We start from the raw sequence: 27,931 nt of genomic DNA, 5'->3' as shown, positions 1-27,931 counted from the left end.
CATCCCTGGGCTCCTACAGCCTGAGAGACTGTTGAAGGGGCCACACAGGCAGTGAGCGGTGTGCACGTTTCTGCCCAGTATGGGCAGGAGAGCACCTGCAGGGCTGAAGAGAGTGGCAGGCCACGTCTCAGACAGGAGGAGCCCGGGATACTTGAGCAAGGAGTGTTTGTCTCCATCAGAAAGTTTTGATTCTCAGGAAAAAATGGACATCTAATTGCCTCAAGGAAAAAGAGACATTCGAAGTTCTCGCCCTCGCAATATCTTTGCCCCCTTTTGTGTTTCTACTGCCTGAGAACCTCACACATTTTACTTCTGGGCCTCTTGTCAGGTGCACGGTGAACTGGCTCCGCCTTTCAGTTTTATCATTCAGGTCTCCTCAGTCAGCCACCTTGCTCCATCTTCCGCTGGTCACGTTTCACCATCCTGACTCCAGCCTCCCTCAGCTTGCTGTGGTAGCCCCGCTCTGCTCTCCCCCTACAGGTCCATCCTTTAACTCCCCAGACTGTAGGGCCAGACTGTGAACTTAAACAAGACTTACTGAGGGAAGGAAAATGAAACTCTGAGTGCTCCCAGGCTAAGATCCCCCACACGCATGTTGCAGGATCTGACCCACTTGCCCTCAAAGGAAATGCCTTACGTGAAATCTACCTGGTCCCAACTCCTCTGAGTCTCAGGGAAAGGAAGAATGCCAGCTGCATTCTCATCTCCAATCTCAGCCCTGCCTCCAAGAAAAATAAAATTTGAAGATGTGCGATTTCATCTACAATAAAGACAATTTTTTATACTGTTGTGTCATGACGTTTTGCCCCACATTGTCTTCAGTGCTTCCTTTCCAGAGCAGGATCTTGGACCTTTACATAACACAAAGGTACGCAAAGCTATTTTTCCCAAAACAAAGGAACAACTTGCTCACAAAGGTGAATTCAGATTTGCACACTAGAGAATCAGAAAAATCACTACTTGTTTTTTAACCAGCATTACACTTCTCTCAAGTCACACTCCCGTCAGGTTTTAGGTTTCATCATTTTTAACACTTGGGTCCAGTAACAGCCAAAGTTCTCCATTACATGTGTAAGCTGATTTTCTGGTAATCATTCTTCAGGTGTATCTTCTTTGGGGGACACATTCTTCTGAGATTTGTGGGTGAGAGCAGCCAAGAGGCACAGAACTACGGGGACATCTGTCCTCCAAACATCACTGGGTGAAGCATTTCTGACTTACCAGGTTCCTCACAGCAGCCTTCACGTCCTTGTTCCTCAGGCTGTAGATGATGGGGTTGAGCATGGGGGTCACCACCCCGTAGAAGAGGGAAATGAGCTTGTCTGAAAGGTCCTGTTCGTCTGCCCCCAGCGGGTCTTTGGACTTGGGCTTCCCGTACATGAAGAGGATGGTCCCATAGAAGACGACCACGATCGTGAGGTGGGCAGAGCAGGTGGAGAAGGCCTTTTTCCTCCCCTCAGCTGAGGGGATCCGCAGGATGGTAGCAATGATGAACACGTAAGAGACAAAAATGAACAGGACTGGGATTGCAAGGAAGATCACATTTGTCACTCCCATACTGATCACATTGATGGAGATGTCAGCACAGGCCAACCTCAGGACAGCCAGGATCTCACAGGTGAAGTGGTTGATGACATTGTTTCCACAGAAGGGCAGCTTCATTGCAAGGGATGTTTGAACCATGGAAGCAGCACTTCCAGCTGCCCAGGAGCTGGCAGCCATGGGCACGTAGGCAGCCTTGCTCATGACCATGGGGTATCTAAGGGGGTTGCAGATGGCCACATAGCGATCCAATGCCATCATGCCCAGGAGCACACACTCTGTGGCTCCCATGGCAAAGGAGAGGAACATCTGCATGGCACAGGCTGAGAAGGAGATGGTCTTCCCAGGGGTCAGGAAGCTGTTGAGAATGAGGGGGACTGAGGAGGTCGTGTAGCAGATGTCCAGGAAGGAGAGATTCCCCAGGAAGAAGTACATGGGTGTGTGCAAGTGAGAGACAGACACAGTTACCAGGATGAGGACCCCATTGCCCAGCAGGATCACCAGGTACATTGACAGGATGAGCACAAAGAACGTTTTCTCCAGCTTTGGGTGGGCCGAGAGGCCCAGGAGAATAAACTCTGTCACGGAGGCAGTCTGGTTGGCACTTTCCATGTTGTGTCTCCTCTTTCAACTGAAGAAAATACTCAGAGATCCAAACTCAACATTCTTTGACTCACGTAGGTCTAGGGCATCTGGTCTGGAGTTCCAGTCAGGCTGAGGGGTTTGCAAACAGTTCTGAAAGTCCACAGTCTCTATTTCTTTCCAGGAAAAAGGAGCAATCAAATCAGAAATTACTTTAGGGCCATAGGACTTCAAATTTACAATGTTTAAAATGGTGATTCTGACAATTTAATGCATTTGATCACAGACAAGACACAAAACACATCCATTTTAGTGGTTCTGTGTCCCATAGGGCAGTTCATCTCATTAAACTTTGATCAGAAAAGTGACTTGCAGTTTGCTCCATGTCCTCCCTCTTTGGGCCAGGTACTAGTGAAATGATTAGTTGTGAATGCTCACTTTATTTCTTCTCTCCAGACCATTGTCACAGCAAGAATACTCTTGTTGTTTCTAAGATCTCCTTTCTCATGGGCAACACCAACTCCAGGGCTTTCCATCCATCTGTCTGTCCATCCGTCCATCTGTCCATCCATCCATCCATTATTCATCCATCCGTCCATCCATCCATCCATCCATCCATCCATCCATCCATGTCTGAACATCCATCCACCAAACACTCGTTGATCACCCAGTACGTGGGTGTGACAATTCCTCTCAGGAACAGGGGTGACTCACAGCCCAGGCTTAAGTGGGTTCACAACCTGGCAGGGAGGGGAAATAGAAGGGTTCAGGAGAGGCCAGAGCATCCAAAAGAGGACTCAGGGTATTGGTGGGAACAGGGGTCAAGGGAGGTTCCTTTGGTGATACAGAATCCAGCTGTGCATTTATGGACAAAAGGAGACTGGACATGGAGAGATTCAAGGGAAAGCAGGGAGATCTCCAAGATAACTTCATGCTCTGGAAATGCTCAACTGTCCCAATAGTTTGAATCTGATGTTCCGTGAAGATAGAGGACTGGCTCCAAAAACCCGCAGCGGATCACAGCTTCTGGAAATCTAATTATCTTAGGTAACTAATGCAGTGATTTTTTTTCTTATCATACTACTGGGTCGCCTTTCCTCCGGGTGAGTGTCCACACAGGAATCAGTGGACATTAACAGTCTTTGAGCCTTTTGGCTGAGCTGCTGGATACGTCACCTAGACTAACATCCTGTCACTGATTATGCTCCCCAAGTAATTTAGTCCAACCCTCTCTCCCATAATAGAGCTTTTTCTACACCACACTAATGCATGGCTTTTCAGTTTCAGCTTGATCTCTTCTAAAGATGAGGAGCTTACTACATTCCCAAACAGTGTACTCCATATTTAAAGAGCTCTGGAGTATTATAAAACTCTTCTTCACATTGAACCAAGCAGGCAGCTTTCTGAGTTTTTCTTGTTCATGTGGTAGTCGTTCGGCTTCCCTCTGGTATTGCATTGAATTTGTGGAAAGTCATCAGGTCGGTAAGCCCAGAGACTTGGGCTGTATTCTATTTAACCTTCTAATTTGCTGTGTAGAATTCAGTAGTTTCTTCCCTCAATTAGACCCTCAGTTTACCCTATTCTGTGCTGGGACTGGTAGAGATCAATGATGTTCAGACTCTAAGAGATAAAACTTTTGTTTTCTTAAATTCAGAACCGTCAAATGTAAAGCAGAGCTGCTCTTATTGAAGTGGGCAAGGAGGGCTCAGAAAGTCTGGGCTGCTCAGCCCAGGGAGCCCCTCTGACACCAGCCCACAGCGATGCACACAGCTCCATGAAACTTTGTCTATATTGTTGGCAATGTAATGGCATCCTCTGGAACATAACTCCAGGACAACTCCTGCCATTTCCATGGCTACAATGTGAATGAAGCTCCCTAGAGTTGTACAAGAAGAGGCTCTGAACCCCTGAGACCATCTCATTTCTGGGAGTGTCTCTGAAATTAAGTAAGTCCATTAAATGAGACTGAAAAGTTTCACAGGCTTCTTGCCATCTAGGTTTTTCTGACCCAGGAAGAAGGGCATCTGCATGGCCCTCAATCTTTGTTATACCACTGAAATTGCTTGATTTTTTCCCTTTTCAAGCGCCAGTCCCCTTGAAAAATCCTCAGAAGCTGGAAATCTTACTGTGCTAATAAAAGGTTGACGATTACTCTTATAAGAATTCTCACTTACCTTATTCAGGAACCTAGTGAGAATGGGTCCCTATGACTTGGAAATAGTACAGGGGCCAGGAATAGCAATACTAGTTTGAAAGGCCCAGGCTAAGAGCCACATCTGATTTGAAGAAGGGATGAAAGCCAGTTCTTCCCACTCTGCCTTGATTCTGTGTTTTAGGCAAAATCTCCAAAGGAGCCACCAGTGCATGTAGAAGGCAACTTGAAACCAGCACTGTAACTGGGATTATTGTGTCCCCTGAAGTGATTAAAAGTTTGGAAATGGAACCGTCAGGAAACTTTTTATACCTCTGGGACAATGTCCCCAAGATCCAATTATGCTGAAAGCACTCCAGGAAGACTTCTTTTTCTCCTTCTTTTGTTCCTGCTGGAACTTTCCACCCTTAGGCCACTGAAGGACATCAGACAAAGCATTTCCATCTCATGCCTGAACTTCTACAAACTTCAAAATGCTTAAAATTCTTGAAAAGAGCAGCTGACGTGATAAGAATTATTTAGGAATACCTTATGTTCACGGCATTACAGAACCAGCAGCTGTGGGCACAATGCTTCTAAACCAAGTGTTCAAGGGCATGGCTGTGGACACTTGGGGGAACTTCTACCCAGAACCCTGGGGAGATCTCAAGGAGGAGGCAGTTTTTGGCCAGGCTTTGAACAATGGAGGAAAAGTTACACATGAAGAGACAGGCAAGGGATTGGAGAAAGGGGAATATCATCTTGGGGACAGAGCTTGGCACAGATCTTGGGTTGAGTATTTATTCGATATTTTCAACAAGCCATTTGTTTGAAAAGCATCATGGAATAAGAGGTACAGTCTAGCACAAAGTCCAGGGAAGACATTCTATGTTGGTGGAATCTGGAATGTGGTAGCAGCCTCTAAGATCGTCCCCAATGATTCTTGCCTAGTGGTATTCATGGCCTTATTGTAACCCCTTCTGCTTTAGTAACTTGTTTCTAACCAAAAGAATACACTCTCTTGCTAGGTTTGATGAAGCAAATTGCCAGATTGGAGAGGCCCGTTTGGCAAGGAACTGAAGGAAGTCACTGGCCAACAGACAGTGAAGAACTAATGTCCTCAGACCAATAAACCTCAAGGCACTGAATCCTGCCAAAAGCTATGTAAGTGAGCTTAGAAGTAAACCCTTTCCCCGTCGAGCCTTCAGATGAGATCCCAGCCAGAGGCAACGTCTTCATTGCAGTGTTGTGAAAGACCCTGGAAAAATGTGGTCCAGTGAACGGGAGCCCTCTACTTCCCCAAAAAGTCTGTCCTATTGCCAGAGGAAATTAGCGATGGGAAGATTTTTCCTCATTCTAGACCAAAGTCTGACCATCTTGCTGCAGCTCTACCCTGGGTCCTCACTTAGCTCTTGGGGGCCACACAAGACATCGTTGCTTCCCCTTTTGTGTATCAGCCCTTCAAAGACAAGAAGACAATAAATCGTTATAGATATGCTCAGGTACACTAAACATGTGAGCCTGAACTAAGCACAACATTCCTCCTACAGTAACCCAACAAATAACTAACAGTAACTAAACAGTAACTCAATAAATAGACGGTGAAATCATGACCAAAAGCTGTCAGTCTCTGCCGTCAGCCCCAGAGGCACAAGGAATCTTGGGCCCTCAGATGACCTCCTTGTGAAAGGAGCTTTTCACTATTGTTTAGAGCAAAGAAACAATAACAAATACAAGAACGAGCCCTCAATAGAGTACACCTTCCTTTTGTATTGAGGCTGATAGAAAGCTCACGGGACAAATTTGTGGTGTGCCAATAGCAGTCATTACAACAAGTCCGTACCTTTAGACAGACGCACAGATAGATAGATAGCTGTCCACTTTTTTGGGTGAAATTTACTCAGCGAAATGCATAAATCTTAAGTGTATCATCCAATGAGTTTTGACAGATGTGCACACCTGTGTAACCCAGTCCTATCAAGTTATAGAGTGTTTCTAACACCACAAAGAGGTTTTTCACGTCCCTTACCAGTCAATCCCCAATACCACCCTGCCCAGAGCAATCCCCATTGTTCTAATATTTTTCACCTTTTTTTGTCTTACCTTTTCAGAAACATCATATTCATAAAATCATACAGTAAGTATACTTTTGTGCAAGTCTTTATTCGAATAATGTTTCTGAGATTCACCCGTGTTGTTACATGATTTAGTAGTTTGTCCCTTTTTATTACTGAGTAGTGTTCTATTATACAAACATCCCAGTTGGTTTATTCATTCTCCTTGGTTTTGTTTTGAGGAAGATTAGCCTTGAGCTAACTACTGCCAATCCTCCTCTTTTTGCTGAGGAAGACTGGCCCTGAGCTAACATCCATGCCCATCTTCCTCTACTTTACACGTGGGACGCCTAACACAGCATGGCTTCTGCCAAGTGGTGCCATGTCCGCACCCAGGATCCGAACCAGCGAATCCCCGGCCGCGGAGAATCAGAACGTGCGAACTTAACTGCTGCGCCAGCTGGCTGGCCCCTATTCTCCTTGTTGATGAACACCTGGGCTGTTTCCAGTTTTGAATAGTTTATTCAGTTATGAATAAAGCCATTATTAACATTCTCATTCAAGTCTTTTTGTAGACACATATTTCAACTTCTCTTGGCTAAATACCTGATAATGGGATTGCTGAGTCACAGCATAGGCATACACTTAGTTTTATAAGAAATAAACAGATTTTTTTGCCAAAGTGTTTGTACATTTTACACTCCTATCAATAATGCATGAGAGTTCTCATTGTATTACATTCTCATCAACATTTGGTGTTGTCAGTCTTTAAAATTTTAGCCACCCTGGTTGATACGTCTTGGTATCTCATTGTGGTTTTCATTGGCATTTTCCTGATAACTAGTGATACTGAGCACTTTTTCATGTGCTCATTGGTCATTCATATCTTTCTTTGTGAATTATCTGTTCAAATATTTTTTTCCATTAGTATACTTTTTTTGTTGTTTAAAAAAAATATTAGTTTGTAGGAGGTCCTTATACATTTTAGATACAAATCTTTTGTCAAGTATGGGTATTGTGAACATTCTCCCGGTCTGTGGCTCACGTAGTCATTTCCTTAATAGTGTCTTCTGCTGAGCAGACATTTTAAATTTTAATGAGCTCTATCTTTTTTTTCTTTTTGGTTATTACTTTCTATACCCTTTCTACAAAAATTTTGCCTACCTTAGTCACAAATATTTTTTAATGTTTTATTATAGAAGCTTCATAGTTTTAGGTTTTATATCTATGACCCATAGTAAATTAATTTTTATTGAAGTATAATTGACATACAATATCATATTAGCTTCAGATGTACACCATAGTGGCTCAATATTTATATACATTATGAAATGAACACCACAATGAATCTAGTTGCCATCTGTCACCATACAAAGTTGTTACAACATTATTGACTATAACCCCTTTGCTGTACATGACGTCCCCATGATTTATTTATTTTATAGCTGGAAATTCGTACCTCTTAATCCCCTTCACCTATTTCACCTACCCCCTAACCCTAGTAACCGTCAGTTTGTTCCCTGTTATCTATAATTCTGTTTCTGTTTTGTTTTGTTTGTTCATTTGTTTTGTTTTTTAGATTCCACATATGAGTGACATCATGTGGTATTTGTGTTTCTCTGTCTGACTTATTACACTTAGTATAACACCCTCTAGGTCCATCCATGCTGTTGCAAATGGCAAGATTTCATTCTTTTCTATGGCTGAATAATAGTTCATTGTATATAAATATATACCACATCTTCTTTATCCGTTCATCCATCGATGGACACTTAGACTACTTCCATATCTTGCTATTGTAAATAATGCTGCAATAAGCATAGGGGTGCACATATGTCTTTGAATTATTGCTTTTGTGTTATTAAAATAAATACTTAGAAGTGGAATTGCTGGTCACATGGTAGTTCTGTTTTTAATATTTTGAGGAACCTCCACATTGTCTTCCTTAGTGGCTGCACCAATTTACATTCCCACCAACAGTGTGTGAGGGTTTCCTTTTCTCCACATCCTCCCTAGCATTTGATATTTTTTGCCTTTTTGATAATAGACATTCTGACAAGGTGTGAGTTGATATCTCACTGTGGTTTTGATTTGCGCTTCTCTGATGATTAGTGATGTTAAGCATCTTTTATGTGCCTGTTGGCCATCTCGATGTCCTTTTTGGAAAAATGTCTAGTCAAATCCTCTACCCAGGGCTGGCCCGGTGGCGCAGCGGTTAAGTTCGCACTTTCTGCTTCTCGGTGGCCTGGGGTTCGCCGCTTTGGATCCTGGGTGCGGACATGGCACCGCTGGGCAAAACCCATGCTGTGGTAGGCGTCCCACGTATAAAGTAGAGGAAGATGGGCACGGATGTTAGCTCAGGGCCAGGCTTCCTCAGCAAAAAAGAGGAGGACTGGCAGTAGTTAGCTCAGGGCTAATCTTCCTCAGAAAAAAAAAAAAAAGTCCTCTGCCCATTTTTTAATCAAATTGTTTGTTTTTTGATATTAAATTAAGTAAGTTCTTTATATATTTTGGATATTAACTCTTTGTCAGATACATCATTTGCAAACATCTTCTCCCATTCAGTAGGCTACCTTTTCGTTTTGTTGATGGTTTCCTTCACTGTGCAAAAGCTTTTTAGTTTGATGTAATCCCATTTGTTTATTTTTGTTGTTGTTATCCTTGCCTGAGGAGACCGGTCCCAAAAAATATTGCTAAGACCAATGTCAAAGAGCTGGCTGTCTATGTTTCTTCTAGGAGTTTTATAGTTTCAAACCTTACTTTCAAGTCTTTAATCCATTTTGAGCTGATTTTTGTATTTGGTGTAAGATAGTTGTCCAGTTTCATTCTTTTGCATGTAGCTATCCAGTTTTCCCAATACCATTTGTTGAAGAGACTCTTTTCCCCATTGTGTATTCTTGCCTCCGTTGTCATAGGTTAATTGACCACATATGCGTGGGTTTACCTCTGGGCTCTCTATTCTGTTCCATTGATGTATGTGTTTGTCTTTACGCCAGTACCAAACAGTTTTGATACAATAGCTTTGTAATATACTTTGAAATCAGGGAGCATGATACCTCCAGCTTTTTCTTCTTTATCAAAATTGCTTTGGCTATTCAGGGTCTTTCATAATTTCATACAAATTTTAGAATTCTTTGTTCTAGTTCTGTGAGAAATGCCATTGATATTTTGATGGGGATTGCATTGAATCTGTAGATTGCTTTGGGTAGTAGGGACATTTAAACAATATTAATTCTTCTAATACATGAGCATGGTATATCTTTTCATTTATTTGTATTATCTTCAGTTTCTTTCATCAATGTCTTATAGTTTTCAGAGTATAGGTCTTTCACCTCCTTGGTTAAATTTATTCCTAGGTATTTTATTCTTTTTGATGCAATTGTAAATGGGATTGTTTTCTTAATTTCTCTTTCCGATAGCTTGTTATTAGTATGTAGAAATGCAGCTGATTTCTGTATACTAATTTTGTATTCTGCAACTTTACTGAATTCATTTATTAGGTGTAATAGTTTTTTGGGTTGAGTCCTTAGGGTTTTCTATATATAGTATCATGTCATCTACAAATCATGGCAGTTTCACTTCTTCCTTTCCAATTTGGATGTCGTTTATTTCTTTTTCTTGCCTAATTACTGTGGCTAGGATTTCCAATACTAAGTGGAATAAAAGTGGTGAGAGTGGGCATCCTTGTCTTGTTCCTGAATAGTGAATTAATTTTTGATTTTTTTGGCCTAGTTCTTGTATCATTCACTAAAAAAAGGATATGAAAATTTCCAGTTCTGACTGTAACTCTCTCTCTCCCTTTACTTGTGTCCATTTTTGCTTCATATCATTTTGAGACTTGGTTACTAGGTGAATGCACACTTGTGATTTTTATGTCTTTCTCATTAATTAACACCTTATCATTATGCTATGATCCTCTTTATCTCTGGTGATACTCTTTGTCTTCAAGTCTACTTTATCTGATATTAATATAACCCTCCAGCTAACAGTTTGCTTGATATATTTTTCCATCGTTTTACTTTCAACTACATGTGTCTTTATATTTAAAATGCGTCTTTTAGACAGAATAGAGTTGAGTTTTGCTTTTTTCCCCAGACTCGCTGTTTTAATTAGTATATTTAATCCATTTCTATTTAGTGTAATCATTAAATAGTTGGGTTTAGATTTACTATTTTGTTTTTTTTTTCTATTTATCTCATCTACTTTTTGTTTCTTTGTTCCTTCTTTCCTGCAGTCTCTTGGGTTAATTGAATGGCTCTTAGAACAAATTCCTTTTTAATTTATCTGTTGGCTTTTTAATTTATCTGTTGGCTCTCTCTCTTTGTTTTATTTTTCTAGTGGTTGCTCTAGGGATTACTGTACACATCTGAATCTTTTAGCTGTCTCAAAAATTCTTCTTCAAACAAGGATATATAAAACAATTGGGCAAACAGATGAATGAATGAACCCCTGTGCCAAACTACTTCTACTAGAATATCCTAGGTACTTGCTACTCAAAGTGTGGTCTAAGACCAGTAGTGGCATCACTTGAGATCTTGTTAGAATTGCATAATCTTCAGTTCCACTCCAGATTTATTGAACCATAATCTGCATTTTAGCAAAATTCCCAGGTGATTCATATGGCCATTAAAATTTGGGAAGCATTGTCCTCAGTAATTAATTGATATTCCAGAGTAACACAGAGCAAGTGTTAGATGTGTCAGAATCCCTATTTGGTGATGTCCATCATTTCTTGGAATCCACCACACCATGATCTTCTTGGGTTAATTTGGGTAGTTTTGTTTGCTTCTTAGTTGTGAGTACTGCTCCCAGACTGGCCACAATCCCACAACCAGCCTTTTGTTGTGCTATGAGTTAGTTGCTTGTCTCTCTGCATTATTCTGAAAACTGATACTCACACTTAGCCACCTCAAAATGGAAGATGCACAATGCCTTTGTTCCATGCAATGCCACATTCATTTTTCTCTGTGAAATGCTGTCTTCTTTCTACCTCCACAGCTGTGTTATGCTTGCAATGGAATAACTTCTGGACAGAAACGTGGCTCACTTGAAAGCCAGAAAACTTGATTCTGAATCTCTGTGATATGGTCCTACTGTTGGAAATATAGTGGTCATAGGTTGGGTTTCCCAGGTAATAGACTCTGAGGGATTCAACATACGAATTTTGGTGGGACACCAACCTTCTATCCATAGCATCCTTCCTTGTGGAAAAGCAGCCCTATCTCCTCCTGATGACTAGGATCAGTTATATACCACTAGGATAGTAACTCCTTTCCTTGCCTGCTGGTCTCTTGTCATAAGAAGTTCAACATGACTGGGGGATAGCCAAAGCTTGAGGTTTGTTAGAACAGAAATTAGTCTTTACATTTGTGATCAATTGACTTTTAACAAAGATGCCAAGGCAATCCAATGGGAGAAAAGATAGTCTTTTCAACAAATGGTGCTGAAACAATTGGTTAGTCATATGTCAAAAATGAATAAGACCCTTACCTCACACCATACAAAAAAATCAACTCAAAATAGATCAGAGACCTAAACGTAAAACAGAAAACCATACAACTTCTAGAAGAAAACATAGGAGAAAATCTTTGTGAACCTGGGCTAAGTAAAGATTTCTTAGGGGGCTGGTCCCGTGGCCGAGTGGTTAAGTTCGCGCACTCCGCTGCAGGCGGCCCAGTGTTTCATTGGTTCGAATCCTGGGTGCGGATGTGGTACTGCTCATCAAACCACGCTGAGGCGGCATCCCACATGCCACAACTAGAAGGACCCGCAACGAAGAATATACAACTATGTACCGGGGGGCTTTGGGGAGAAAAAGGAAAAGATAAATATCTTTTAAAAAAAAAGATTTCTTAAACAAGACACCAAAATCCATTTTTAAAAATTGATAAATTGCACTACAAAATTGAAAACTTTTGTTTTTCAAATGACACCATAAAAAGTGAAAAGACAAAGAGGAAATACAAATTAAAAAGACTGAAAATATTTTCAAATTGTATATACAATCACGTATTGCTTAATGATAGACGTACATCCTGAAAAATGTGTCATTATACAATTGTGTTGTTGTGTGAACATTGTAAAGTGTACTTACACAAACTGAAATAGTATAGCCTAGTGCACACCTAGGCTATATGGTACCAATCTTATGGGACCATCGCCACATGTGCCTTCCATCATTGACTGAAACATTGTTATGTGGCACATGACTGTATGATAAAAGACTTGTATCCAGGTTACACAAAGAATTTTTACATGTGACTCAACAATAAAAATAAAATATCTTCACCAAAAAGGTATGTGAATGGCTAATAAGCACATGAAAAGATGCTCAACATTAGTAGCTATCAGGGAAATGCAAATTAAAACTACAGTGAGATACCACTACACATCCACTAAAAGAGCCATGTCGAAAAGACTGATAACATCAAGTGTTGGCGAGGATGTGGAGAAACTGGAACTGTCATGCATTGCTTGTGGGAATTTAAAACGATACAGCCACTTTGGAAAACAATTTAGCAGTTTCTTAGAGTGAAATACATTTGTACCATGCAACCCACCAATTCCTCACAAAGTTGTGTACATAAATGCTCATAGCAGCATTATTCAAAATAGCCTCCAACTGGGAACAATCCACATGTCCATCAATGGGTGAACAGATAACCCCAATGTGGTACATCCTTATAACGGGATACTATTCCACAATAAAAAGGAGCAAACTACTGATACATGTTACAACTGGATGACCCTCAAAAACATGCTAAGTGAAAGATGCCAGACACAGAAGACTACATATTGTATGGTTCCATTTATCTGAACTTTCTAGAAAAGGCAAATCTTTCTAGAAATAAATAGATTAGTAGTTACTTGGGGTTGGAGTTGGGGACTGAATGCAAATGGGTATGAGAGAACTTTTTGAAACGTTGTAAATATTTTAAAATTGGTTTGTAGTGATAATTGCATGACTGTATAGATTTATCAAAAATCATTGAATTGTATCCTACAACGGGTGAATTTTATGGTATGTAAGTTATACCTCGATAAAGTGCTAAAAATGTTTAATGGGACACTTTCTCTGTCCCCTGGTGGAAGAAACTCTCCTCTGGGATCCAGGACCCTCAGACCTGCAAAGCCTAGAGTTGCAGTGATGGAAAACACAAATTCCCCAATAGGTCACTGGAAGTGATGGTAACCAGGGCTACTCTTGCTACCTCCCTTGAGTCCTGGACCATGTATTTTGCCTACTGGGTATACAGTACCATAAAACAGTCACTGATTCAGGGTACATATTGCATTCTGGAGGATGGTGCCCCATTTTTGCATAGTATTATCTCCAAGCTGGTACCTTAGTTGAGCTTTCAAAAGGCCGTACCTCATTCTCTTGGGCCAGCTACATGCGGAAGGATCAGTGGGTCCCATGGTCATGATCCCACAGCTACATCCACTTTTGCTAAATAAGTTTCTTGGTATGATGAGATATTGTGCAGGATTTCATGTCATTAAATCGAACTCTTCATGAACTTGCAGGTGATGACATTGGCTAATGCCCTGCAGAAAGGAAAGGCAACCCATACTCAAAAGAGGTGTTGATTTTAGTCAAGGTGAATCACTGTTCCCTTCAGAATGGAAATAGTCTAATGCAATAACTTGCCAACAAGTGACTGATAAGTTTCTTCAAATGAGGGTTGGTCTCTGTTGCTGGCAGTTTGAACAACCAGCTGCTGAGGTAGCTCTATCCGCCTTTGTGGGTGAGAGCCCCTGCTGTTTAGTCCATAGATAGCCTCCTGCAGTCATGACTCTCTGTTCATTGTACTAATGATAGAGGTTGGATGACATCCATGAGTCATTCTATTTGGTTGTTGAACCTAGTGGGGAAGATGGAGGCTCTGAAGATGTTCCTAGCACATGCACAGCTAAGGAGGTGAGAGAAACCTAACTCACCTTCAAATACTGAAATACTGCTATAAGACATAGCATTGCTCTGTTCTCTTCAAGGAACTCTCCCACTAGAGAAAGGAAGCACAGATCCAGGGAAATTCACAGGTGGAGGTCACCTGAGCTATTTAGTACTCCCCCTTCACTGTGTGGGTGAATATACCTGAGATTCTTCAAGAGCAGAGGACACACTCATGGTCACCCAGCTCTTTGTGGGAGGGCAGGGATTTGAACCTAGACCTCCTGTATCACATCAACTCCTGGACATGTTCCAAATTTGCAGGTGATAGAACCCACAGAAGGCAAAGCCACTGTAGCAGGAAGGGAGGAATTGATTACAAGAAGCACTACATATCGAGTTCAGAACAAATGTTTCAAAACTGATTTCTCTAAGACGTCTGCCATGCACGATAGCCAGGCACTCTGTTTGCGCACGGCACATGCAAGAGAATATCTATTTTGTACAAGTTGGTAATCATATTAGATGCGATTCTTATTGACCCCTCAAAGAAAGTAACTTAATCTAGATTAGCGAAAAATAGAGTCTAGTATAAGAATGTGAGGGTGTCCTTTAGAAGTAAAACAGACCTGGCAGGAATGTGGCCAGGTCTAGGGAAAAATGGAAACCAAGAACTGGGAACGTATGACGAGGTCCTCATCATCTCTCATCTTCGCTCTTTGGGTCTTTTTTTCTTTCCTCTCTGCGCACTCGGTTTCTCATTACCTCCCCAGTTCGTATGGTCAAACACAATTACCTCATAGCTCCCAAGTTTGTACGTTATGGAGCAGTGACTCCCTCCTTGGGTGTAAATGACAATCCCCAAATCTGGCAGGAAGAATGTGATTGGTCTAGGTAGGGTCAGTGTCACACAGCACAAACATAAGTCCTTCATCTCTGAGGATAAAGAAGAGAAATGACTGGGGAAAAGGCCCAGAGAAATGGGATTGCTGGCTCATAAGCTGGAAAGCCAACCAGAAAGGCACTACAATAAAAAGTTGGAATTGATTCAGTTACGTGTGGTACTGAACTCTGTCTTCAAGTGTCATAAGGCTTCCTCAGAGGAGTTAACATACTTCATTAATAATAAAAATGTTCATTTATTAATTGGGAGGTTGTTCTTTGCTAGCCACTATGCATTTTTTATATATATGCATAATTTGCACATACAAAGGGCAGCTAGTCTGCACGTGGACAAAGAAAAAGGTACATACTTTTTTACAAAGTTTTAATTTTTATTGTTTATTTTTTCAGATTCAAACTAACTTTTAATAGTCGGTTATCCCTGCTTCCAGGTGATTTAGCACAATCCCCTCTTCATTCTAAAGACTTTTTCCATTGTCAAACATTCAGGAAGGCCCATCCTGAAGTGCACGGTTTGGGAAGTTTTGTGATGAAACTAATCTGTGGGACCATCGAGCAAGTCTGTGCTCACCAAGTAGTCATTTCCTAGGGGACCCCCCTGTGTGCACAGAACCACAAGATACACTGCTTCCTCCCACGATCACTGGGAGAAGCGTTTCTGACTTACCAGGTTCTTCACAGTGGCCTTCACATCCTTGTTTCTGAGGCTGTAGATGATGGGGTTGAGCATGGAGGTCAGCACTCCACAGATGAGGGGGATGAGCTTGTCTGAAACATCCTGCTTGTCTGCCCCCAGAGAGTCCTTTGATTTGGGCTTCCCATCCATGAATAGGATGGTTCTGTAGAAGACGACCACCACATCAAGGTGGGCAGAGCAGGTGGAAAAGGCCTTTCGCCGGCCCTCAGCTGAGAGGATCCTCAGGTTGGTGGTGAGGATGAAGATGTGGGAGACAAAGATGAACAGAACAGCGACTCCCAGGAAGATCGCATTGGCCACCCCCATACTGATCACACTGATAGAGATGTCAGCACAGGCCAACTTCAGAACTGCCAGGATCTCACATATGAAGCGGTTGATGATGTTGTCCCCACAGAAGGGCAATCATACTGCAAGAGAGATCTGCACCAAGGAGTTCGCTCCACCAACCACCCAGAAACTGGCAGCCATGGGCACACAGGCAGCCTTGCTCACGACCATGGGGTATCTAAGGGCGTTGCAGATGGCCACATAGCAATCAAATGCCGTCATACCCAGAGTCACACACTCTGTGGCTCCCACGGAAAAGGAGAGAAACGTTTGCACAGCACAGCCTGAGAAGGAGATGGTTTTCCTGACACACGAAGCTTTGTCTTGGCCAATTAAAACCCAACTACCCCCAGGATGGTCTGCCTGAGGCTTCTCCAGACAGTGAGGAGAAATCAGGAGAAACATTTTCAGCAAATCTCAACTCTCCATGCCCCGAGCCCCCCACACTGTGTTAGTGAGAAGTCAGCCCAGTGCTCTCACATGTGACTGACAGATGAGCAGCGTCGGCATCCCCCGGGGACTAGTTAGTGATGCAGATTCCCAGGCCCCTCCCTGGACCTGCAGACTCAGAATCTTGGGAGGTGGAGCCCAGCCTTCCGTGCGTGCTGTCTGTGTGCGTGTGTTTAATCAGAGTTTTAACAAGTCCTCCAGATGACTCTGATGTGCTAATGTCTGAGAAGCATTGGTCTACTTAGACCCTTTCTACGACTAGGATCCCAGTTATTTCTTTCAAGGAATCTAAGAAGAGGGAGGGTATATTTTAATGGTTGATCTGAGCAGCTGCCTATAATTCCTCTACTTTGGAGTCGGCGCCTCTTTCAGTCCCTGCTCGCCCCTATCCTCTGATCTTTGACACTTGACCACACCCCTGCCAACCTCTAGGTCACTGGTCTCTGGGGCCTTTCTCTCTTTCCCACCAGCAGGAAACTTCCTTCCCATCCTCAGGATCCACTTTCTTAGGGAGTTCTCACAACAGAGCGGATGGGCCCTAGTAGCCAGAGGTCAAGGACACCCTGTCAATATCATGAATTTGCATTTCGGGGGGCCTCTGACAGTCTCCCATGGTAGTGCAGTTAGAGCTGTGTCTAGAGACAGCGGAGTGGTACCAGCGTTTCCAGGGGTCCAGCCACTCTCTCAAAGCGATGAGTCTCCTTCTCAGACATCACCCATCTCTACCTGGATGTTCTTCAAACATACCATGTCCCAAACTGAATTCACCTTCTCCTCTAAAACCAGCAACTAGGTCAATATTCTCTACTTCAGTGGTGTCGCCATCATCCACCCATCATCTGAGCTGGAAATATTGACTCTACCCTGCTTCCTGCCTGCTGTATCCAACCAACTCTAATATTGTATTTTGTATCTATCCACCATTTCTTTTTTTTTTCTGATTCTAGAAATTTTTTTTTTAATTAAGATTATGATAGATTACAGCCTTGTGAGATTTCAGTTGTACATTATTGTTAGTCTTGTTGTGGGTACACCACTTCCCCCTTTGTGCCCTCCCCCCACCCCCCCTTTTCCCTGGTAACCACCAATCAGTTCTCCTTGTCTATATGTTAACTTCCACCTATAACTGGAGTCATATAGAGTTCGTCTTTCTCTGTCTGGCTTATTGCGCTTAACATAATACCCTCGAGGTCCATCCATGTTGCTGCGAATGGACCAATTTTGTCCTTTTTTATGGCTGAGTAGTATTCCGTTGTGTATATATACCGTATCTTCTTTATCCAATCATCAGTTTCTGGGCATGTAGGTTGGTTCCACGTCTTGGCTATTGTAAATAATGCTGCGATGAACATAGGGGTGCAAAGGACTCTTGGGATTTCTGATTTCAGGTTCTTAGGATAGATACCCAGTAGTGGGATGGCTGGGTCATAAGGTATTTCTATTTTTAACTTTTTGAGAAATCTCCATGCTGTTTTCCATAGTGGTTGCACTAGTTTGCATTCCCACCAACAGTGTATGAGGGTTGCTTTTTCTCCACAACCTCTCCAACATTTGTCGCTCTTGGTTTTGGATGTTTTTGCCAATCTAACGGGTGTAAGGTGATATCTTAGTGTAGTTTTGATTTGCATTTCCCTGATGATTAGTGATGATGAACATCTTTTCATGTGTCTATTGGCCATACTTATATCTTCTTTGGAGAAATGTCTGTTCATGTCCTCTGCCCATGTTTTGATCGGGTTGTTTGTTTTTTTGTTGTTAAGCTGTGTGAGTTCTTTGTATATTATGGAGATTAACCCTTTGTCGGATAAGTGGCTTGCAAATATTTTTTCCCAATTAGTGGGCTGTTTTTTTGTTTCAATCCTGTTTTCCCTTGCCTTGAAGAAGCTCTTTAGTCTGATGAAATCCCATTTGTTTATTTTTTCTATTGTTTCCCTCAACTGAGGAGTTATAGTGTCCGAAAAGATTCTTTTGAAACTGATGTCAAAGAGTGTACTGCCTATATCTTCTTCTAGAAGACTTATTGTTTCAGGCCTAATCTTTAGGTCTTTGATCCATTTTGAGTTTATTTTGGTGTGTGGTGAAAAAGAATGGTCAATTTTCAATCTTTTGCATGTGGCTGTCCAGTTTTCCCAGCACCGTTTGTTGAAGAGATTTTCTTTTCTCCAATGTAGGCCCTCTGCTCCTTTGTCAAAGATTAGCTGTCCATAGATGTGTGGTTTTATCTCTGGGCTTTCAATTCTGTCCCATTGATCTGTGCACCTGTTTTTGTACCAGTACCATGCTGTTTTGATCACTGTAGCTTTGTAGTATGTTTTGCAATCGGGGATTGTGATTCCTCTGGCTTTGTTTTTCTTACTCAGGATTGCTTTAGCAATTCGCTGTCTTTAGTTGCCCCATATGAATTTTAGGATTCTTTGTTCAATTTCTGTAAAGAATGTCCTTGGGATTCTGATTGGGATAGCGATGAATCTGTAGATTGCTTTAGGTAGAATGGACATTTTGACTATGTTTATTCTTCCAATCCATGTGCATGGAATGTCTTTCCATCTCTTTATGTCGTTGTCAATTTCTTTCAAGAAAGTCTTGTAGTTTTCATTGTATAAATCCTTCACTTCCTTGGTTAAATTTATCCCAAGGTATTTTATTCTTTTCGTTGCGATTGTGAATGGGATTGAGTTCTTGAGTTCTTTTTCTGTTAGTTCATTGTTAGTATATAGAAATGCTACTGATTTATGTATGTTGATTTTATACCCTGCTACTTTGCTGTAGTTGTTGATTGTTTCTAATAGTTTTTCTGTGGATTCTTTGGGGTTTTCTATATATAAGATCATGTCGTCTGCAAACAGTGAGAGTTTTACTTCTTCATTACCTATTTGGATTCCTTTTATTTCTTTTTCCTGCCGAATTGCTCTGGCCAACACCTCCAGTACTATGTTGAATAGGAGTGGTGAAAGTGAGCACCCTTGTCTTGTTCCTGTCCTCAGAGGGATGGCTTTCAGTTTTTGTCCATTGAGTATGATGTTGGCAGTGGGTTTGTCATATATGACCTTTATTATGTTGAGGTACTTTCCTTCTATACCCATTTTATTGAGGGTTTTTATCATAAATTGATGTTGGATCTTGTCAAATGCTTTCTCTGCATCTATTGAGATGATCATGTGGTTTTTGTTTCTCAATTTGTTGATGTAGTGTATCACATTGATTGACTTGTGGATGTTGAACCATCCCTGTGTCCCTGGTATAAATCCCACTTGATCATGGTGTATAATCTTTTTTTTTTTATTGAGTTATTGATAGGTTACAATCTTGTGAAATTTCAATTGTACATTAATGTTTGTCAGTCATGTTGTAGGTGCACCACTTCACCCTTTGTGCCCACCCCCCACCCCACCTTTCCCCTGGTATCCACTAAACTGTTCTTGGTCCATAGTTTTAAATTCCTCATATGAGTGGAGTCATACACAGATTATCTTTCTCTTGCTGGCTTATTTCACTTAACATAATTCTCTCAAGGTCCATCCATGTTATTGCAAATGGAATGATTTTGTTCTGTTTTGCAGCTGAGTAGTATTCCATTGTATATATGTACCACATCTTCTTTATCCATTCGTCTGTTGATGGGCACTTAGGTTGCTTCCATGTCTTGGCTATTGTAAACAATGCTGCAATAAACATTGGGGTGCACAGGACTTTTCGGATTGCTGACTTCAGGCTCTTTGGGTAAATACCCAGTAGTGGGATGGCTGGATCGTATGGTAGTTCTATTTTTAGTTTTTTGAGGAATCTCCATACTGTTTTCCATAGTGGCTGCACCAGTTTGCATTCCCACCAGCAGTGTATAAGGGTTCCTTTTTCTCCGCAACCTCTCCAACATTTGTTGCTATTAGTTTTAGATATTTTTGTCATTCTAACGGGTGTAAGGTGATATCTTAGTGTAGTTTTGATTTGCATTTCCCTGATGATCAGCGATGATGAGCATCTTTTCATGTGCCTATTGGCCATCAGTATATCTTCTTTGGGGAAATGTCTGTTCATGTCTCCAGCCCATTTTTTGATTGGGTTGTTTGACTTTTTGTTGTTGAGTTGTGAGAGTTCTTTATATATTAAGGATATTAAGCCTTTGTCCGATATATGACTTGCAAATATTTTTTCCCAGTTAGTGGGTTGTTTTTTTGTTTCAATCCTGTTTTCATTTGCCTTGAAGAAGCTCTTTAATCTGATGAAGTCCCATTTGTTTATTCTTTCTATTGTTTCCCTTCTCTGAGAAGGCATGGTGTCCGAAAAGATCCTTTTAATACTGATGTCAAAGAGTGTACTGCCTACGTTTTCTTCCAGAAGCCTTATGGTTTCAGGTCTCACCTTTAGGTCTTTAATCCATTTTGAGTTTATTTTGGTGAATGGTGAAAAAGAATGGTCAATTTTCATTCTTTTACATGTGGCTTTCCAGTTTTCCCAGCACCATTTGTTGAAAAGACTTTCTTTTCTCCATTGTATGCCCTCAGCTCCTTTGTCAAAGATAAGCTGTCCATAGATGTGTGGTTTTATTTCTGGGCTTTCAATTTTGTTCCATTGATCTGTGCACCTGTTTTTGTACCAGTACCATGCTGTTTTGATTACTGTAGCTTTGTAGTATGTTTTGAAGTCAGGGATTGTGATGCCTCCCGTTTTGTTCTTTTTTCTCAGGATTGCTTTAGCAATTCGGGGTCTTTTGTTGCCCCATATGAATTTTAGGATTCTTTGTTCTAATTCTGTAAAGAATGTCATTGGGATTCTGATTGTCTACCCACCATTTCTTGAATCGCCCATCTTCACCAGCCCTCAACCACTTCCCCAGTTTTTATCTTCACTTGGCAGAAGTGCTTCCCTATCTCTTCAGTTCTTGTACCCCTGCCCCCAATCTTCCCTCCACAGTGTGCCCAGAAGGATCAACCTAAGACGCAAATCTGATCATGTCAGACCTTTACTTAAAACCCCTAAGTGCCTTCTCATCCCCTACAGGAGAAAGTCCTAACTCCTTAGGATGCCCCCAAGACCAGCACAGAGCTGGCCCCTGCCTTCCTCCCCATCAGCAGCACCTGCCCCTTATGCTCCAGCAACACTGCTTGGCTGGTCACTCCCCACCCCTCTGTTCATGCAGCCCCTCCTGGCTGGGATGATTCCCACACCCCTTCATCAGGCAAATTGCCGCTCATCCATTCCAGTGCTGTGCTGGTAGAGTTTAACAACTGGATCTCCAGGTTGAAAAAAGCCCTGATCTGGAGCATTTGCTGATTTCTGTGGTGTAAACACTCCCACAATGGCCAATTTCAAGCTACCACTGAAGTCACTGAATGGGAGTTGGAAGGTGATGTGCACCACTGGTAAGGCAGCTCCAGCACACCGGGGACCAAGGATCACCTCCTCCAGCAGTCTGGCCCCTGCCTCCCTCTGGGCTTTCATGACAGGGCTTTTTCCCCTGTCCTGGCTTCCTGCTTTGTGTGGTAGTTAACTTTTCATGTGCCTCTCCCTTGCCTCGAGAGGGTGCACTCCGGAAGGCAGAGACCCTGGTTACACTGCACGTTTCCGCCTTCTCTGCAGCACACACTCAATCATCACTTCTGAATAAAGGAATATACCCATTCTCTGCACCCATCCCTGCTCTGGGTCATATTCTGTCATGACTCCCCTGAAGTCCAGGAGCATATGCACAGATGACAGGATGCTGATACGCCGTGACTTATACAGATGCCGAGTAAGGACCGAGAAACAAGACAGCAGTTGAGGACGGAGGGAGGGGTGGGGAGGGGAGGGAAGGCATGGGGGGAGGGTAGAGAGAGCAGCAGGGCAGGGGAGGGCCCAGGGGGGGGTTGGGGAGGGGCGGGATGGGGCAGGGCGGGGCAGGGCCGGGGTTGGGGGGAGGAGAGAGGGCGGAGGGTGGGTAGAGCAGGTTGTCTCAAGAGGTCTAATTCGGGGAGTTAAAAACTTAGAGGGAGAGTATGTCTTTCAGTCTGGCCCCGCAAAACCACTGCATAAGCACAGACTTGGGGTGATGGGGCTTGGCACAGCACAGGAGAAAAAACTTGGTGTTCTGAGTGGGTTACTGACCAGCAGGCTGTTGGACTGTTGAAGGGATTATGATGTTCAGAGAGACAGAAGGAAGGGAGGAAGGAAGGAAGGGAGGGAGGAAGGGAGGGAGGGAGGGAGGAAAACATGAGGGAAGGAGAGAGGCAGCAGGGGGCAAACCTCCTCCAGTGCCTTCTGCATAATTGGATCTTGGGGATGTTATCCCAGAAGAATACAGTGTCTAAACAGAGTACCACTCACTTTCCAAACTTTAAATGACTTCAGGGACTAAAATGGTCCTGAAGAACAAGCTGGGATTTAAATTACCTTCTAAGAGCAATGGCCAGTCCCTCGGAGGGGAGAGGACAGCCGGACCCTTCACCTGTCACATTCTGAGCCCTCACCCTGGCACCTCAGACTGAGAGTCACTATTTCTGACATGTGTCCTATTCCCAACCCTTAGGAAATGGATCATTCTTGCTCATCATGTTTCTCATACAGGTAAGTCCAGGTTTTGATCATGCCAAAATTTTCATTGTCACAGCTACATTTCTTCTGTCAGACTTGATTAGAATGGAATGGGGTCTTGAGAAGGGGAGATAGGAAGCCCTTCCATTGGTACGACGTTCTTCTCACAGGTCAAGTAGATCCATCAAACCGCAAGAGTCTCCAAGATCTCTGGCCTCGCCCACTTTGTGCTGAGGGGAAAGGGCTTGCCTGGGACCACGCAGCTCGTAGTCTTCCCCTGCAGCTTTCCCTCCTCGGTTAAAACTGGGGGCTCTTTCTCCTTCTGAAGTTACGAATCCCAAGTCCAGCAATAATAACGAGCCATGTTTCTGGTTGTGATGACACGGAGGGATTATTTTCTTCACATGATCCAGGTTCTTGGGAGAGGCTGGAGGGCTGGCTGACACAGAATGACAACCCCGCTGGGGCTGCTCCAGCACACACACTGCAGGCAGCCGTGTGTGCTGGGCACCTGAGCCATCCCTAAGCTGGGGGAGGTTCTCAGTACTGACCAGCCTTTGTACTCAACTCCTGGGTGGTGCATTTGCTTCTAAGAGATGGATTGATTGTTTTAAGGCCCTGGGAGAAAAGGGGAGACTGATTCTTGTTTATCTTCATGCTGAAGCCAAGCTATTTCTGGATATTTGGAGAGGGGCCTGGGGAGGAGGGATTCAAGTTGCAAAGGGGCAGATTTCAGCTCAATATCGAAGGGGAACTACTTTAAATGCAGTGAGCCTGGCCAAGAGGCTCATCACAGCACCGCACATCCCTCAGGGAGTCAGGTCCAGGCGGGGTCACCGTGAGGAGTGCAGGAAGGGGCTTTCTGCATTGGAAAGGGAGCGCATTGCCAAATAGACCCTAACGCCTGTTGTCAGTAGCATTAGAATGACTATTAGGGATGATGATGGTGGTGATGTAATTACTTGTCTCCATGACTATTCTGCATCCTCACCATGTCCACCCCTCCTCCCCCCATCCCCATTACACTTTGAGTCAGGGATTCTGCCCCTCATTGCTGTGTTCCTAGCACCTAGAATTATACCCATCCCAGAGCAGACGCTCAGTAAATGTCTGCCCAGCTGACCTGAATTATGACGGCACTGACTCGGTAACAGCTCTAATGCTGGGCACCAGCAGAGGAGCGGCTCAGAGCTCCCCAGGCAGGAAGCGCCCTGCACAACTGAGGAAGGCCTAATTATTGAAAGATAGGTTTCTGGGACGAGAATTTCAGATACAGGGCAAATGAAACTGAATGCCCAACACCCTCACAGTTGCCAACAAGTTTTTTACTGGTCCAGAATAACTCCCGGTTCGGGGAACACTTAGAAGTCTGAGGAGAGATTTAAGCTTCCTAGCAGGTAGCGCTGGCAGAGCAGGACTGTGTGCAGAGTCTCAGAGAAGCCAGCGCCTCTGGTGCAGGCAGGTGGAGGGTGAAGAGGAGATATTCAGCCAGAACTCTCCTTCCACGTGGCCACAGTGCACAAGCGGCGCACGAGCTGCCCCAATGTACCAAAGGATCACAGGCTGCTAAGACCTTGGCACTGCGGTCGGCTAATTCTCTCAGGAGGTGACGCCAGGGCACAGGAGCCCTTGGCTCCCACCTGCCCCGAGGACAGGGACGCTCGAGTTCCTGTTGGTTTTCATTTATGTTGTCTTGACTCCTGTGTGCCATATGCTTTTTTTTTTTAAAGATTTTATTTTTTTCCTTTTTCTCCCCAAAGCCCCCCGGTACATAGTTGTATATTCTTCGTTGTGGGTTCTTCTAGTTGTGGCATGTGGGACGCTGCCTCAGCGTGGTCTGATGAGCAGTGCCATGTCCGCGCCCAGGATTCGAACTAACGAAACACTGGGCCGCCTGCTGCGGAGCGCGCGAACTTAACCACTCGGCCACGGGGCCAGCCCCTGCCATATGCTTTTTTAATGTGTTCCAGATGTAGTATTTGCGAAATTATTTGTAGAAATGATTTACAGACTGGGGTGAGGTCACCTTCCTTCAGAGTGGATTTGTGTTTGCTTCTGTTAGATATTGGGGAGCACGGGAAATCTGAGACTGCCTCAATCCACTCTCGGGGCTTGAGAAGGCTTGAAGGTGAGCTCCAGCGCCTGGAAATGCGTGTTTCCTCCCGATTCACTCTTATTCCTGTGGCGCTGCCTTTGGGGTCCCCTCCCAAAGGGAGGAGGTTTGGTTAGGGGCACCTTCGCAGTGGCCTTGCTCCCCACCTCCAGGCTGTCTGTAGTGCTTCTTGGACTCTCAGTGCCACCTCCAGAAGCTGCAAATGCCCCAGTGGAAACCTACCTTCAAATGCTGCTCTTCTTCTCCAAGTCCCTCTTATTCCCAGAATCGTGACCCTATTATTCCTCGTTGTCTTATTACCTTGCAAATGCATTACACAAATGTTTTATATAGTTTTTCCAGTTTTTCTAATTGTCATCTGCAGGAGAGTTAGTCCAAATTAACTCGTTCATTCTTCCTGGAAGCAGAAGTTGAATATTGATTTCCACTACATTTCCCCTAGAATCCTGCAGAGATGACCGAATTGTCAGAGCTGTTCTTCAGTTGCTCAGCAGGGTAGGGTTTTGCCCAGCTGCCCAGGCACTTTTGGAGTCAGAGAGTGTGGAGGTTGACCTCAGATAGCTCCTGCAGGTGACAGAGCAGATGCACCATGGACAGATCCAATCGGACGTCCCTGATGGTGGGGTTCATTCTCCTGGGCCTCTCAGCCCACCCAAGGCTTTAGAAAATGTTCTTTGTGCTCATCCTGCTGATGTACCTGGTGCTTCTGCTGGGCTACGGGGTCCTCATCCTGGTGACCACCCCTGACTCCCGCCTGCACACGCCCACGTAGTTCTTCCTGGGGAACCTCTCCTTCCTAGACATCTGCTACACCACCTCTTGCATCCATCTGGTGCTGGATGGCTTCCTGACCCCAAGGAAACCATCTCTTTCTCAGGCTGTGCCATTCAGATGTTTTTCTCCTTTGCCATGGGAGCCACAGAATGTGTGCTCCTGAGCATGATGGCATTTGATCACTACATTGCCATCTGCAACTCCCTTAGGCACCCCATGGTCATGAGCAAGACTGTGTACGTGCCCATGGCTGCCAGCTCATGGGAAGCTGGTCTCACCAACTCTGTAGTTCAGACATCCCAGGCCATGAGGCTGCCCTTCTGTGGGAACAACGTCATCAGCCGCTTCACCTGTGAGATCCTGGCTGTCCTGAAGTTGGCCTGTGCTGACATCTTCATCAATATGATCAGTATGGGGGTGGCCACTGTGGTCTTCCTTGGGGTCCCAGTCCTGTTCAGTTTTGTCTCTTATGTGTTCATCATTGCTACCATCCTGCGGATCCCCTCAGCTGAGAGGAGGAAAAAGGCCTTCTCCAGCTGCTCTGCCCACCTCACAGTCATGGTCGTCTTCTGTGGGACCATCCTCTTCATGTATGGGAAGCTCAAGTCCAAGGACCCACTGGGGACAGACAAGCTCATTTCCCTCTTCTACGGGGTGGTGACCACCATGCTTAACCCCATCATCTACAGCCTGAGGAACAAGGACGTAAAGGCTGCTGTGAAGAAGCTGGTACATCAGAAACACCTAACTGAGTGACTATCACAGATTCCCAGACTGCCAGAGTGTAAGACCTCTGAACTCCTCACTGAACTTGTGGAGAAATGGTAATCCAGGGGAGTCCTCGGGCTGTCAGGGGGAAGAGCCTTTTCGTTTCTGGCACTGTTGTTTAGTTTCTTGGCTTCACACAGAACCACACTGTATCGTATCATAGCTATATTTTGCTGCCCAAACCTTGAATCCTCTGATACCGGAATTTGATGGCTACCCATAAGGACTTACAGATGTGGTCAAAAGAGACAAACAAACAGAAATGTTAGTGGTCCTGGGACCGTAGAGTATCCTGTTTTTCCCTGTGTGGAACTGCTGCTTGCTCTGTTCTGCTTTGGTCTCATCCCAGAGACCTTTGCTCTACCAGATTAGGATAAAGTGGAAAATGTCATCTGTTTCAACACACAATAGTGATCCTAAGCACTGTGGCAGGACTTCCGCTCAAATCTTAGCACTAGAAACAGTAGGACTTAGCTTGAGCACCTGCTCTGTTTTGATCTAATGGACACTAAGAATCTCATCATTTATCATGTTCTCCTCTTTACTGTCACCTCCCGGAAGCACAGAGGCAGATGTGCCAGCCCACTGCAGCAGTCGTGGAGTGCTGCACGGCTGGGCGCCCGCAGCTCCCAAGTTTTTGTCCGTGAAACCGACCTGGCACATGGATAGTAGTTACACAGCACACACTCCAGGAACGTGCCGCATGGTGATGAACCCCCCAAAAAGATTGTCAGGGAGCAAATGTAAACATTATTCTCAAGCCCAGAACTAACAAGAGGCACAGTACCAGGGACTCCCTCCCATCCGTGGCTCAGGTAGGATCTGCCACGGGGTCCGTGACTTTCTCCTACGCTCAGGGGACGTGTTGAAACAGGAGTGAGACTTACTGTGTTACAGCAATGCTTTGTCATCTGCTTTGTGTTTGTAAAAGTCAGTTGTTACCAGACTTTGGTCCTTGAACAGGATTAGTCTGTGCGGCGTTTTCTCTTTTTCTCTCCTCCTCTTCCCTCCTCATTCCCGTGTTAAATCAGCTTCTCCCCAACTGGTTGATAGTTGCCTCCAAAGTCATATTCATTTTCCATTGCTGCCTAACAAATCCCCACAGTTCAGCAGCTTAGAGCAATGCCCATTTATTAGCCCACAATCCTCCAGGTCAGAAACCCAGCACGGTGTGCCTTGGCTC

The 27,931-nt window shown here is 43.8% G+C and overlaps 1 protein-coding gene and 2 pseudogenes across 1 annotated transcript; 1 reads left to right on the top strand and 2 right to left on the bottom strand.

Moving 5' to 3' along the window:
* Positions 1-1,194: 1,194 nt before the first annotated feature.
* On the bottom strand, positions 1,195-2,154 carry LOC106831742 (olfactory receptor 13C7). Its single transcript, XM_014842145.2, has one exon. The coding sequence runs from the start codon at positions 2,152-2,154 to the stop codon at positions 1,195-1,197; it is 960 nt and encodes a 319-aa protein (XP_014697631.2).
* Positions 2,155-15,746: 13,592 nt separating this feature from the next.
* LOC106831690 (olfactory receptor 13C7-like) lies at positions 15,747-16,538 on the bottom strand (annotated as a pseudogene).
* A 9,257-nt stretch (positions 16,539-25,795) lies between these two features.
* On the top strand, positions 25,796-26,736 carry LOC106831732 (olfactory receptor 13C7-like; annotated as a pseudogene).
* The last annotated feature ends 1,195 nt before the right edge of the window (positions 26,737-27,931 follow it).

This window comes from Equus asinus, chromosome 10, assembly GCF_041296235.1.
Source record: "Equus asinus isolate D_3611 breed Donkey chromosome 10, EquAss-T2T_v2, whole genome shotgun sequence".
In the NCBI taxonomy this organism is placed as follows: Eukaryota; Metazoa; Chordata; class Mammalia; order Perissodactyla; family Equidae; genus Equus; species Equus asinus.
The sequence above is the reverse complement of the archived record's forward strand: the minus strand, read 5'-3'. Positions and strand labels throughout refer to the sequence as shown.

What these genes read in the sequence shown, in the direction of transcription:
- LOC106831742 (XM_014842145.2), bottom strand. Translation starts at nt 2,154, where the DNA reads ATGGAAAGTGCCAACCAGACTGCCTCCGTGACAGAGTTTATTCTCCTG.